The following is a 12,673-nucleotide window of genomic DNA, read 5'->3' as shown; positions in this document are numbered from 1 at the left end:
TGCTCAGAACAGAAAAGTGCAACTTGACAAAATACACGGGCATACTAGGGATGTTGCGCAACACACCAGCGCAAAGCTTCACCGGATTTCCGCTGTGGTTTTCATTTCGCTACCCATGGCAGATTGAAAAAAAGTTGCTCTCGAACTGTGCGCAGATGGCAGTGTCACTGACCTTGAACTCGCCCAGGTTGTCGACGACGCAGGAGAGCGACGCATCCCTGCCCAGCGCGGCCGTCACATTCTGTATGGGCTCCACGAACCGCGGGCCGTCTGTCAGCGCTGGAATTGAAAAGAGAAATGCCTCACAGAAACTGCGCAGCACAGCCACGGAAATCTGGCGCGGCGGGCGCGCCGCCAGAGAAAACACTCAGTGGTCGCAAAATTGTTGCTTCAGTGTAGTAATGACAAAAACACTTCTGCACCTTGCTAATTATGACATTATAATCGTCATAGCTACATGTGTTAAAATCATTCACTTACTGCCTTCCCTACATGGCCAGTTTTCAAAGGCATCAGCTGATTTCAGACCTAAAAACAAAGAAGAAGAAAAAAACAGTCTTTACAAACGTTTTAAGTATAAGATATGGAAAAAGACATTTAATATTATGGAATAATGAAATTCTCATCCATATACAAGGTGGTCCATTGATCGTGAGCGGGCCAAATATCTCACGAAATGAGGGTCAAACGAAAAAACTACATAGAAGGAAACTTGTCTAGCTTGAAGGCGGTTGGCCCGCTAGATGGCGCTCCCATAGGTCAAACGGAACTGCGTTTTTTTTAAATAGTAACCCCCATTTTTTATTACATATTCGTGCAGTCTGGAACCACGTGACAGCTAGATCGCAGGTTCGAATCCTGCCTAGGGCATGGATGTGTGTGATGTCCTTAGGTTAGTTAGGTTTAAGTAGTTCTAACCTCTAGGGGACTGATGACCTCAGAAGTTAAGTCCCATAGTGCTCAGAGCCATTTGAACCATTTGAACGTATTCGTGTAGTACGTAAAGAAATATGAATGTTTTAATTGGACCATTTTTCTCGCTTTGTGATAGGTGGCGCTGTAATAGTCACAAACATATGGCTCACAATTTTAGACGAACAGTTGGTAACAGGTATGTTTTTTGAATTAAAATACAGTACATAGGTACGTTTGAGCATATTATTTCGGTTGTTCCAATGTGACACATTTGAACTTTGTGAACTTATCATTTCTGAGAACGCATGCTGTTACAGCGTGATTACCTATAAATACAACATTACTGCAATAGATGCTCAAAATAATGTCCGCCAACCTCAATGCATTTGGCAATACGTGTAACGACATTCCTCTCAACAGCGAAAAGTTCACCTTCCGTAATGCGCGAACATGCATTGACAATGCTCTGACGCATGTTGTCAGGCGTTGTCGGTGGATCACGATTGCAAATATCCTTCAACTTTCCCCACAGAAACAAACCCGGGGACGTCAGATCCGGTGAGCGTGCGGGCCATTGTATGGTGCTTCGACGACCAATCCACCTGTCATGAAATATGCTATTCAATACCGCTTCAACCGCACGCGAGCTATGTACCGGACATCCATCATGTTGGAAGTACATCGCCATTCTGTCTTGCAGTGAAACATCTTGTAGTAACATCGGTAGAACATGACGTAGGAAATCAGTATTCATTGCGCCATTTAGATGCCATCGATAAAATGGGGGGCGAATTATCTTTGGTTCAAATGGCTCTGAGCACTATGGGACTCAACTGCTGAGGTCATTAGTCCCCTAGAACTTAGAACTAGTTAAACCTAACTAACCTAAGGACATCACAAACATCCATGCCCGAGGCAGGATTCGAACCTGCGACCGTAGCGGTCTTGCGGTTCCAGACTGCAGCGCCTTTAACCGCACGGCCACTTCGGCCGGCCAATTATCTTTCCTCCCATAATGCCGCACCGTACATTAACCCACCAGGGTCGTTGATGCTCCACTTGTCGCAGCCATCGTAGATTTTCCGTTGCCCAATACTGCATATTATGCCAGTTTACGTTACCGCTGTTGGTGAATGACGCTTCATCGCTAAACAGAACGCGTGAAAAAAATCTGTCATCGTCCCGTAATTTCTGTTGTGCCCAGTGGAAGAACTGTACACAACGTTCAAAGTCGTCGCCATGCAATTCCTGGTGCATATAAATATGGTATGAGTGCAATCGATGTTGATGTAGCATTCTCAACACCGACGTTTTTGAGATTCTCGATTCTCGAGCAATTCGATTGCTGCTGATGTGCGGATTAGCAACGACAGCAGCTAAGGCACCTATAAGGGCATCATCATTTGTTGCAGGTCGTGGTTGACGTTTCACATGTGGCTGGACACTTCCTGTTTCCTTAAATAACGTAACTATACGGCGAACGGTCCGGACACTTGGATGATGTCGTCCAGGATACCGAGCAGCATACACAGCACACGCCCGTTGGGCATTTTGATCACAATACCCATACATCGACACGATATCGACCTTTTCCGTAATTGGTAAACGGTCCATTTTAACACGGGTAATGTATCACGAAGCAAATACCGTCCGCACTGGCGAAATGTTATGTGATACCACGTTCTTAGACGATTGTGACCATTACAGCGCCACCTTTCACATAGCGAAAAAAGTGGTCCAACTAAAACATTCATATTTCTTTACGTACTACATGAATATGTAATAAAAAATAGGGGGTTTCTATTTTAAAAAACGCAGTTGATATCCGTTTGACCTATTGCAGTGCCATTAAGCGGGCCAATCATAGCGCCATCTGGTTTCCCCCTTCAAGCTAGACAAGTTTCTTTCTTTGTAGTTTTTTCGTTTGATGCTTATTTCGTGGGATATTTGGCCCGGTCACTGTCAATGGACCAGCCTGTATACTGTACAATCTATTGTAACGCCTCCTGGTGGCAACTGAGCGACGTGAGACAATGGTGAGCAAACTGGACTCGCATTCTCGAGGACGACGGTTCAAATCCCCGTGCAGTATCCGGATTTTGCTAAGTCACGTCAGGCAAATGCCGGGATGGTTCCTTTCAAAAAGTGGCGTCTATTTCCTTCCCTATCCTTTCGTAATCCAAGCAGTCGACGGAATGTTAAATTCTAGTCTTCCTTCTTTTTCTCTCAGCCATTTCACCTACACGGTAAAGATGAAGAAATTACAAGACCGGAGCAATTTTCAGCAGCTGTGATATTACTAATTTTTGACAGTGGTTAAAAATGCCTCGTTTAGCATTGTTTTTTATTTTTTATTTCCTTATTACTTTTTATGTCTTGTTTATTTTTTAACAAATGAAAATTCCTGCACACTAGTATATCCAAATTTCATACAGTGGCTATACGTCCGCCACGTTAGATGCTAATTGAACTGCCATGTTTTCTGAAATAAAAGCTATCACCTAGACTCCACAGCCCAACAAAATTTTATCTAGTTGCCTTTTGAAAACAATTCCCTGATTTAAATAACTACTGACTACTGAATATCGACGTGCGTCAGGATCCGCCGCTGTTGAATACTGACTGATACATTTTACTCCAGGAAACACGGCACTTCAATTTGCCTCAAACACTGCAGACGTACAGGGACGTTCGTCCACTCTATGAAATTTAATCTCTTTGACTATATCACTCTCCGGGTATTTTAATCTCTTTGAATATATCGCTCTCCGACTATTCTGGTCGTTGTAGTAGACGGACACATTTGTGAGCCTTAACGATAGGAGACACATAATTACTGTGACGGAGCACTTAGAGGCCTTCAAACAACTGATTCATTGAAAGCTTATTTATTAGTGACCAACGAATTACGACCTAAAAAAAAAATATGTGAGCCTAAAGTTTAGGCAACAGCAAAGACAGAGAGCCTGATCGCACATTGCCTGCCTACCAGAATGTAACGACAGCAAGACATGAGTAAAACTTTAATTAATTTCACCCCAGTTCCGATTGACTTCAATAGAAATCCAGAGAACAGCAATCCCGAATAAAATATTTAGATTAGTAGCCAAATCCAATAGCGCAGATACGTCTTCGACGAATAGATTGATAAAGCGAATATCATTTGAAAACCTTACGGGTATTTGACTGTCTTCATTCACTGACACTCTAGCACAATATGACTGTCATTAAAAGGCGATACGTAAATTAGTCATATAACGGGTATTGAAATAGCTATTACGTACCGTGTGAAACCGAAAAACAAGAGAATTGAAGCATTTGAAATGTGATGTTATAGAAAAATGAAAATTATGCCGCGCTGGATTAGCCGAGCGGTCTTGGGCGCTGCAGTCATGGACTGTGCGGCTGATCCCGGCGGAGGTTCGAGTCCTCCCTCGGGCATGGATGTGTGTGTTTGTCCTTAGGATAATTTATGTTAATTAGTTTGTAAGGTTAGGGACTGATGACCTTAGCAGTTCAGTCACATAAGATTTCACACACATTTGAACATTTTTTTGAAAATTATGTTGACTGTTACGGTGTGGCATGAGGAGGTTCTCTGCACAATCGTCGTGGAAAGGAATATGTGGAAAACATTGACAACAAAAAGAGACAGGATGGTAGGATACCTGTTAAGACGTCATATAATAAGTTACTTGGTATCAGAGGGACCTCTACAGGGTAAAAGCCGTAGAGGAAGACGGAAACTAGAGTACATCCAGCAAATAATTGAGGATGGAGGTTGCAAGTGCTACTCTGACATGAAGAGATTGGCACAGGTGAGGAATTCGTTGCAGGCCGCATCAAACCAGTCAAAGGACTGATGACTCACAAAAAAATCTTTCTAATCACTTCTTTGTTAAATATATGATGTGTGAGTACATAAGGAAACCAGCCGGTTTCACGAAAGTAGATTGTTTCTGTAAAAGCAAACTACAAGTTCAGTTTTATTTACTAAGAGCTAAACAGACTACACTTTAAAAAAGTAACAAAATTCATAATAAAATAATAAAAAAACATTGGTCAATATCTAGCGGCAGAGTTTCCTCTTCGACTTATTATTTGTTGACGCTGTAATCGTTCACTTCACAGCTCTTTCAGAATTTGGTAGTAGAATCACCGATATGGCTGCCATACGCACTCACCGACAGGAAGAAGGAAGATAAGTGTTCAATGTTCCGTCAACAGCGAGGTCCTCAGAGACGGAGCACAAACTCGTATTAAGGAGGGATGAGGGAAGGATGGAGGAAGGAAAGCGGCCGTGCCTTTTCAAAGGAACCATCCCGGCATTTGCCTGGAGCGATTAAGCTAAATCGCAGAAAACCCAAATGTGGATGGTCGGACGGGTATTTGAACCGTCGTAAGCTCGAATGAAAGTTCATTGTATTAACCACTGCGTCTGTGACACGAGACTAACGTATGTTCGTTTGAGCTTTGAAGAGAGGAAACAAAGTATTAGGGGATAATCATTTATTGAAGCACCCTGCATGTCTCGCGTGAACCGGCATTTTCTTAGACACGAGACCAGGGTAAATATTGAAGTATTCAGCCGTAATAAACCCATCTACATTTAGATATTTTGCCAGCAGCTCCATGTTTTATAACTCACCCGTTTTGTCCATCGGGAGATTGTGTCCGCCGCCGTTAGCTGAGTGGTCAGCGCGGCGGAATGCGACGCCAAGGGGCCCCGGTTCGATTCCTGGCTGGGGCGGGAGATTTCCTCCGCTCAGGGACTGGGTGTTGTGTTGTTCTCATCATCATTTCATCCCCATCTCTTACGTGCAAGTCGCCAAATGTGGCGTCGAATGCAATAAGTATTTGCCGTCGGCTGCCGGACTTGCCCGAATGGGGCACTCCAGGCCCACAATGCCGTACGCTCATTTCCATCGGGAGATTGTCATAATTTCATTCAAACGTAGCACACGTGCCAAATTTTCCTTAAATTATAAGTTACTGCTTTTGTCTAAGGAAAGATTATTGTAAACAAGTATTTTTAAAATTCTTGTGATAATAACACACACGGATAAAAGAAATTTATCTCAAGGCCTTCATTTTTTTGCTGTTAGGTTATTTGTTCTATACTACAACCATTCATTGAAGCTGTCCTCAACCGAAAATGCGCAGATCAGTGGATTTTCTCGTTGCTAATTCCGCAAAATTCGCTTACTGTGATTGTACCAGGTGGCAGGACGAACTGGGGAGTGTAGTAAGGTGACGGTTGCGTAGCGTAGCAGCATTCTATATGTTGCTAAAATCTGCAGGACGTGGTCCACGGCCGTAAAGACGAAGGGAACCAGATTGTTTCAAGTTTCTCAAAAACCGTGCCATTTCCGTACCTAGTGACGAGCTGTGAATAAATCAGTCCTGGTTTTCAACAGACTGCGGTCTCGTACTAAATCTTATATCACTGTACTATTGCCAGGGTTGTTTCTAGGCGCTTCGGTCCGGAACCGCGCTGCTGCTACGGTCGCAGGTTCGAATCCTCCCTCGGGCATGGATATGTGTGATGTCCTTAGGTTAGCTAGGTTTAAGTAGTTCTAAGTTTAGGGGACTGATGACCTCATTGCCGGCTGCGGTGGTCTAGCGGTTAAGGCGCTCAGTCCGGAACCGCGCGACTGCTACGGTCGCAGGTTCGAATCCTGCCTCGGGCATGGATGTGTGTGATGTCCTTAGGTTAGTTAGGTTTAAGTAGTTCTAAGTTCTAGGGGACTGATGACCACAGATGTTAAGTCCCATAGTGCTCAGAGCCATTTGAACCATTTTTGATGACCTCAGATATTAAGTTCCATAGTGCTCATTTGAACCAGGGTTGTTTCGACAGCACTCCAGAAATTTTAGTGGGGAGCCCTTACACGATCTCCGCACAGTCCCAGTCCCTTCCTCCGCTGTTTCCATATTTCTGTAGCTCTGCAGAAACTCATCCGTGGCCTCGAATTAGCTTCGTATGAAGCGGTGCATCCCTGGGTACGATCATGGTTTCATAGGCCACCTCAAATAATTTTCCATGTAGTTACTGATAGCCTCGTCTCACGCTGGGATAAATGTATTAATAGTTGAAACAATAAAAGTTTTATTTAATTCCCATCTGTCTAATTTTCGTTTGTTTGCCCCTCATGCAGGATGAAGAAAAAACGCTGCCCTTGGGGGTCGGCATAAGATTCCTCATCGAAATTCAAGACGGAAGTAACTCTAGTAAAACCTAGTCCCGCCAGTAGGTTTAACAGAAATGCGATTTAAAAAAGCGAAGCTCTGGCAATGCTGTAACTGTGTGCAGAGTGGCCTATTAGCTCAGTGCGTGCCGGCACAGTAGCTCAACGTGTTCGGCCAGAGGGTTAGCCGCCATCTGCAACAACAAAAACCGAGATAATGGAACGTCGATGAACTTGAACAAGCGTCGTGGGACGTCCGCCCCGAACAAATAGAACGAACAAACACAAAAAAAAGTGCGACGAGGCAGAGCCGTGGGGAACAGCTACATAGACTCGCTAATGTTTGTATCTCGTTCGCGCTAAACATTTTTTTTTTCTTTTTTCAGTTAAAGCGTCAAATTCTATCCAATTTACATCTCCACAATGCAATATCTTGTGTATGTCTATTACTGTTACCTTTATTTAAACATTAAAACATAACATGAGCTTCTAACAGGCGTAAATGCGCACTTTGTTTCATCCATTCCACAAATAAAGACAAAAGAAAATACAGTGGATACAGTAATAAATTCTGTATCCAAGGACGTACAAAAAACACAGTTGGTAGGCTACACTAAATTGCACACATGCTAACCACAATAATTCCATTCTGTGCGTTTCACGTCCACGCTTGCCTTCACAGAACCGGTACGAACATGTACGAGCAACGCTCACTTCAGAGAAGATGTCCAAAGCGACCACCTTGCATTTACAAACACTTCTCCACATTCTAGATCATATTTTGTTGGACCCTGCGAAACACAACAGCATCCATCACTCCCAAAGCGTCATGCACACGAGCTATTAGGTCCTCATCCATGGGTGGAGTACTATAAACTTGCTCCTTTAAGTGACGCCCCAAATAAAAATCTACTGGATTAAGGTGGAAAAAACGTGGAGGCTGAAACTATAGCTGCCACCAAACACCAAGTGGAACATTTTCTAATGCATCGGGAAAAGCATTGTAAAGAAACGTACGATACTGAGGCGCATTCATCATTTCTGGCAATAGGTAAGGGCTCAAAAGAGCTCCTCCCACTATTCTAGCCCACAGGTTTACGGCAAGGCATGCCTGAAAGCACTGCTCATGGGTAACGCGGGCCTTGTGTTGTCACAAATAACGGCAGTTGTGGAGGTTGAAAATACCTTTACAAGCGAAGCTAGATTCGTCAGTCCATATCGAATTATTTATAAACCGTTAGTTACCTTCTATTTATTGCAAAAACCATTCACTCGCCGAATACGGTCTTAGGTCAACTGGTGTTGAATTAACGTCAGTTCTTGATTTGCAGCACTGTAACAAATATTCTTTGAGATATCTGGAACTACCAGGCAAAAAGAAATGATCGTGTGACATGGTTGGCCGGGAGGCTGCAACTCTTATTTCAGATGACTCCACATTGAGCGACTTGCGTGTCGATGATGATGAAAGGATGTGAGGTTCAAATGGCTCTGAGCACTATGGGACTCAACTGCTGAGGTCATTAGTCCCCTAGAACTTAGAACTAGTTAAATCTAACTAACCTAAAGAAATCACAAACATCCATGCCCGAGGCAGGATTCGAACCTGCGACCGTAGCGGTCTTGCGGTTCCAGACTGCAGCGCCTTTAACCGCACGGCCACTTCGACCGGCAAAGGATATGAGGAAAATACAATACCCAGTCCACGAGTGGAAGAAATGTCCAACCCGGCCGAGAATCGAACTCGGATCCGCTGTAAGGTAGGCAAACACGTTACCACTCACTTAAGCTGGCGGGCACTGCCGTGCAATATCATGTGTATTTCGCCGAACTGACTGGTGAATGGTTTCAAGAATCGCGTCCTCTGCTTGTGGAGTACGTCTATTCTTCGAAGGACCTCTTTCCATTACTTCTGGACGAAGATTACCGCCGGCCGGGGTGACCGAGCTGTTCTAGGCGCTACAGTCTAGAAGCGCGCGACGGCTACGGTCGCAGGTTCGAATCCTGCCTCGGGCATGGATGTGTGTGATGTCCTTAGGTTAGTTAGGTTTAAATAGTTCTACGTTCTAGGGGACTGATGACCTTAGAAGTTAAGTCCCTTATTGCTCAGAGTCATTTGAACCATTTTTTTGAAGATTACCGGTTTCCCGAAAGCGTTGCTCCAGACGACGGAAAACATTCTCATCTGTCTGGCGCCTCTGAGGGTACCCTGCAGCAGATGCATAAGCAGCAGCAGCCTTTCGGTTATTGGATGCATCCAGCACCGAAAGTATATAGACGTATTCATCGTTTGTGTACTCGATCGGAACCCGCTCTACACGAACTTCACAGGACCAGGTATGGCTGTGCACAGTGCGGTTTGTAGACACACACATGAAGTTTAATGGTACCCACTGTCATGTGATAGACTACTGCCGTATGACAAAATGGTGTTCTGCGTATAAACGACGAGAACTAGGGGACGGACGTCTAAAAATTTAAAAAAAGGAACCTAATGGGAGTTCGAACCACAGCTCCATTGTGTACGTGAGTTTGACGTCCCAGTAGTGTGCTCAATCACCTACGACGGCTGGTCGGGTAGTTTGGCGTACATTTCGATACATTTCGATAGGCTGCACGATGTGAAAGTGTCGTCAGCTCCTCGTTTTCACTCATGTGTTTTCAGAATGGAGTCAATCTCATATAGGTAGATTTTGCCTTGAATCTGCATGCCGACCTCCAAGTGCGCCCGCCATTTTTTTCACCTTGTATATTAATGACCCAGTATGTAACGCTGGAAACACCGTGAAGCTTTTCACGGACAATGCTACTGTCCAAAGGAAGGTTGCAACTCTAAAAGACTAAAGCGAAGTGCAGGAAGACCTGTAAAGGATCGACATTGGAGCAGTGACTCGTAGTAATGCGTTTCACATAAACAGATGAAGAGATCCACCGCTGCTCGATTACACTGTAGGCGACAACTCACTGGAAATAGCGAGGAGTGACCATCCGCAGCGACCTAAAATGGAATGGTGACGTAAGAACAAATGTTAGACTGAGATTCATTGGGGCAATCTTAGGGAAATTTAATTTATCCGTGAAATATGTGGCTTCCAAAAGGTTCTTGGGTACTTTTCATCAATCTGGTACTCTTACCAAGCTGAATTAATAGAACAGATAGAGAAGGGTCTTTTGCTCCTGCGGGCAAGTGCTCTGCCAGCAGAGCTATCTGAGCACGAGACACGACCTATCGTCGTGGCTTTACTTCCGCAGTATCCTTTCTCCCAGGAATGCTAGTCCCACAAGTTTGGTAAGACAACTCAACTTCTGTGATGTTTGGAAGGTAGGAGATAGGATACTGGCGGAAGCAAAGCTGTGAGGACACACTGTGAGACATGCTCAGATAGGTCAGTTGATGGAGTACTTGCCTGTGAAAGGGGAAAGTCCTGAATTCAAGTTCTGATCCGTCACACAGTTTTAATCGGCCAGGTAGTTTCACTAACTCCTTCATTTCCCTGTCATCTCATGTGCTGTATCTTTCGTAAAACCAATTTCTGTGATGAACGGTATATTTTTCCGAGCACTCTGAAGTGTTTGTTCTTTTTTTCTTTTATTTTTACATTTCAGTGACAATTGTATAGACCTCCTTTAGGACCGACGAACAGTTATCAATAATTTTGATGCACGTAACTGTCTGCATTTGTAATTCGATATTTATTTTGATACATACACACCAATTTTGATGCATACCATCTCAGTGTCGCAATTCTTGTGCATTTTTAAGGGGAGTTGGAACGTTCTGTCCCGATAATGTTAAATTTAGTAACTTGGCTTCCCTGTATTTCAGGAACAACTGTAGCCATTGACACGAAACTTTTCAGGACATTAAACTGCATGTTCTGAGTCTACTGAACTACAATAATTGCATTTCAGCCACTACTTTCGGAAACACAATTTCCTAACTACACAGTTAAAATTTTGTGTACTTTTTTGTACATTACCCTAAATAATCTTAATTATACATAACATTATGTTCATCTTTTAGTTCAGTAGACTCAGGATATGTGCGTCATTACTTCCTGAAAACTTGAATAATCTACTCGAAGTGGTTTCTGAGATTTATGGAAAAATGCAGCCGAAAATGTAAATTTTCATTAACTTCCTCGTTTCTTCTTTCTGGACTCCTTAATGGCCAACTGTGCTGCATACTCTGTTTTATCAATGCGAACCTTGTCCATTTGTTGAAGTTCTCTGATGCAGTTTGCTCCAGGATTAATTCCCATATGCTGTAGCACTTTCACCTTACCAATGTTGCCGCCATTAAAAGCAATAACAGCATAACTGACCCCTCCCCCCCCCCCCCCCCAACTTTAATTTCTTCATTCCAAAAATAAAAGAAACAATTTTTGGTAATCGAGTCCATATAAGATTACTGAACGACTCATTGTGGTTTTGAGTCTGGCCATGCAGAATGCAGACACTTCTTCGGTAATTCCGGATTTGCCGTATCTCTGTAAATAGGTTTTATGACATTCATGACTGCTGCTGTGCTGGAATGTTTATGGCTGTATGTACTGTTTGAATACTTGGCATTGTGGTAATTGCACCATGAATAGGTCCAGGAGGGCAAAGGTGGTGCACTGGATTTTCATCATTTGACTCTGTGGAAGAAGGTAGCCCAAACTGTCTGCTTCATTTTTAACAAATCCTTAGTACTGTTTCTCATGGCCATGCCGTAATACTGCTGTAGTTCATCAATCATTTTGTCTGTCAGCCTGCCTCTTATGGTTTTACCATCAGAAAGTTTCTTGTATCTCAAACTTTGTTTCAACTACCTCAACTTGGTGGCCATCCCCTTCTGGACATGACCTTTATAAAACAGCAATCCACAGCCTTCTGTATAAGAAATTACCGACTTTTATTAGATCTCGAAGTAATGCACGTAAAAATTTTAACATGGATTATATTTAAAGAATAAAATAGAATATATATATATATATATATATATATATATCTCATTTTATTTGGAAAATTGCAAATTTTATAATGAGATAAAAATCCGAAAATGCGAAAAAAAATTTTTTTTTCCTTTCTAACTCCCCTTATATTTACAACGGTTATTGTGAAGGTATGTGATAATTATGATACCAATTTGTTTGATACTCGCTACGCTCGATGTCGTAATTATGGAACTTATTTACCTATTCATACATCAATTCATTTATTCGTTAACACAAGTGTTTTCATATGGGAATTTATCCATAGCTTTTAGCTTTCATGTATTGTATTTATAATTCTACATGTTGTACATCGTCACAATCATACACCCTGATTGGTTGTTATGTATTCATATTTCTAAAAATATCAATATATTTTTGTTTTTATTATTGATCAGTGTGGTAAATTATGTAATAGGTTATGTTTATAATGGAATGAATGCTTTGATATTATACTATAATGAGTGTAGATTTACACTCATGTTCAGAAATAAACAGAACACCTTGAACAACTATAGATAGCACGTTCATATTCACAGGATACGTACATCAGTATGTTCTGCATGCCTCAGTTCAGCATGTGTCCTTTTGCCT

At 42.6% G+C, this 12,673-nt stretch overlaps 1 protein-coding gene across 1 annotated transcript in view; it reads right to left on the bottom strand.

Moving 5' to 3' along the window:
* LOC126459831 (lachesin-like) overlaps positions 1-12,673 on the bottom strand; it is a gene marked incomplete at its 5' end in the record, with an annotated part of 666,568 nt that overhangs the window by 295,537 nt on the left and 358,358 nt on the right. Inside the window, one exon of the mRNA XM_050095886.1 lies at positions 173-279. Within this exon, the coding sequence (XP_049951843.1) occupies positions 173-279 (107 nt within the window). The remainder of the gene's footprint in view (positions 1-172; positions 280-12,673) is intronic.

The sequence above is a fragment of the Schistocerca serialis genome, chromosome 1 (genome assembly GCF_023864345.2).
Source record: "Schistocerca serialis cubense isolate TAMUIC-IGC-003099 chromosome 1, iqSchSeri2.2, whole genome shotgun sequence".
Lineage (NCBI taxonomy): Eukaryota > Metazoa > Arthropoda > Insecta > Orthoptera > Acrididae > Schistocerca > Schistocerca serialis.
Note: the sequence above shows the minus strand (reverse complement) of the source record. Positions and strands in the feature narration are given on the sequence as shown.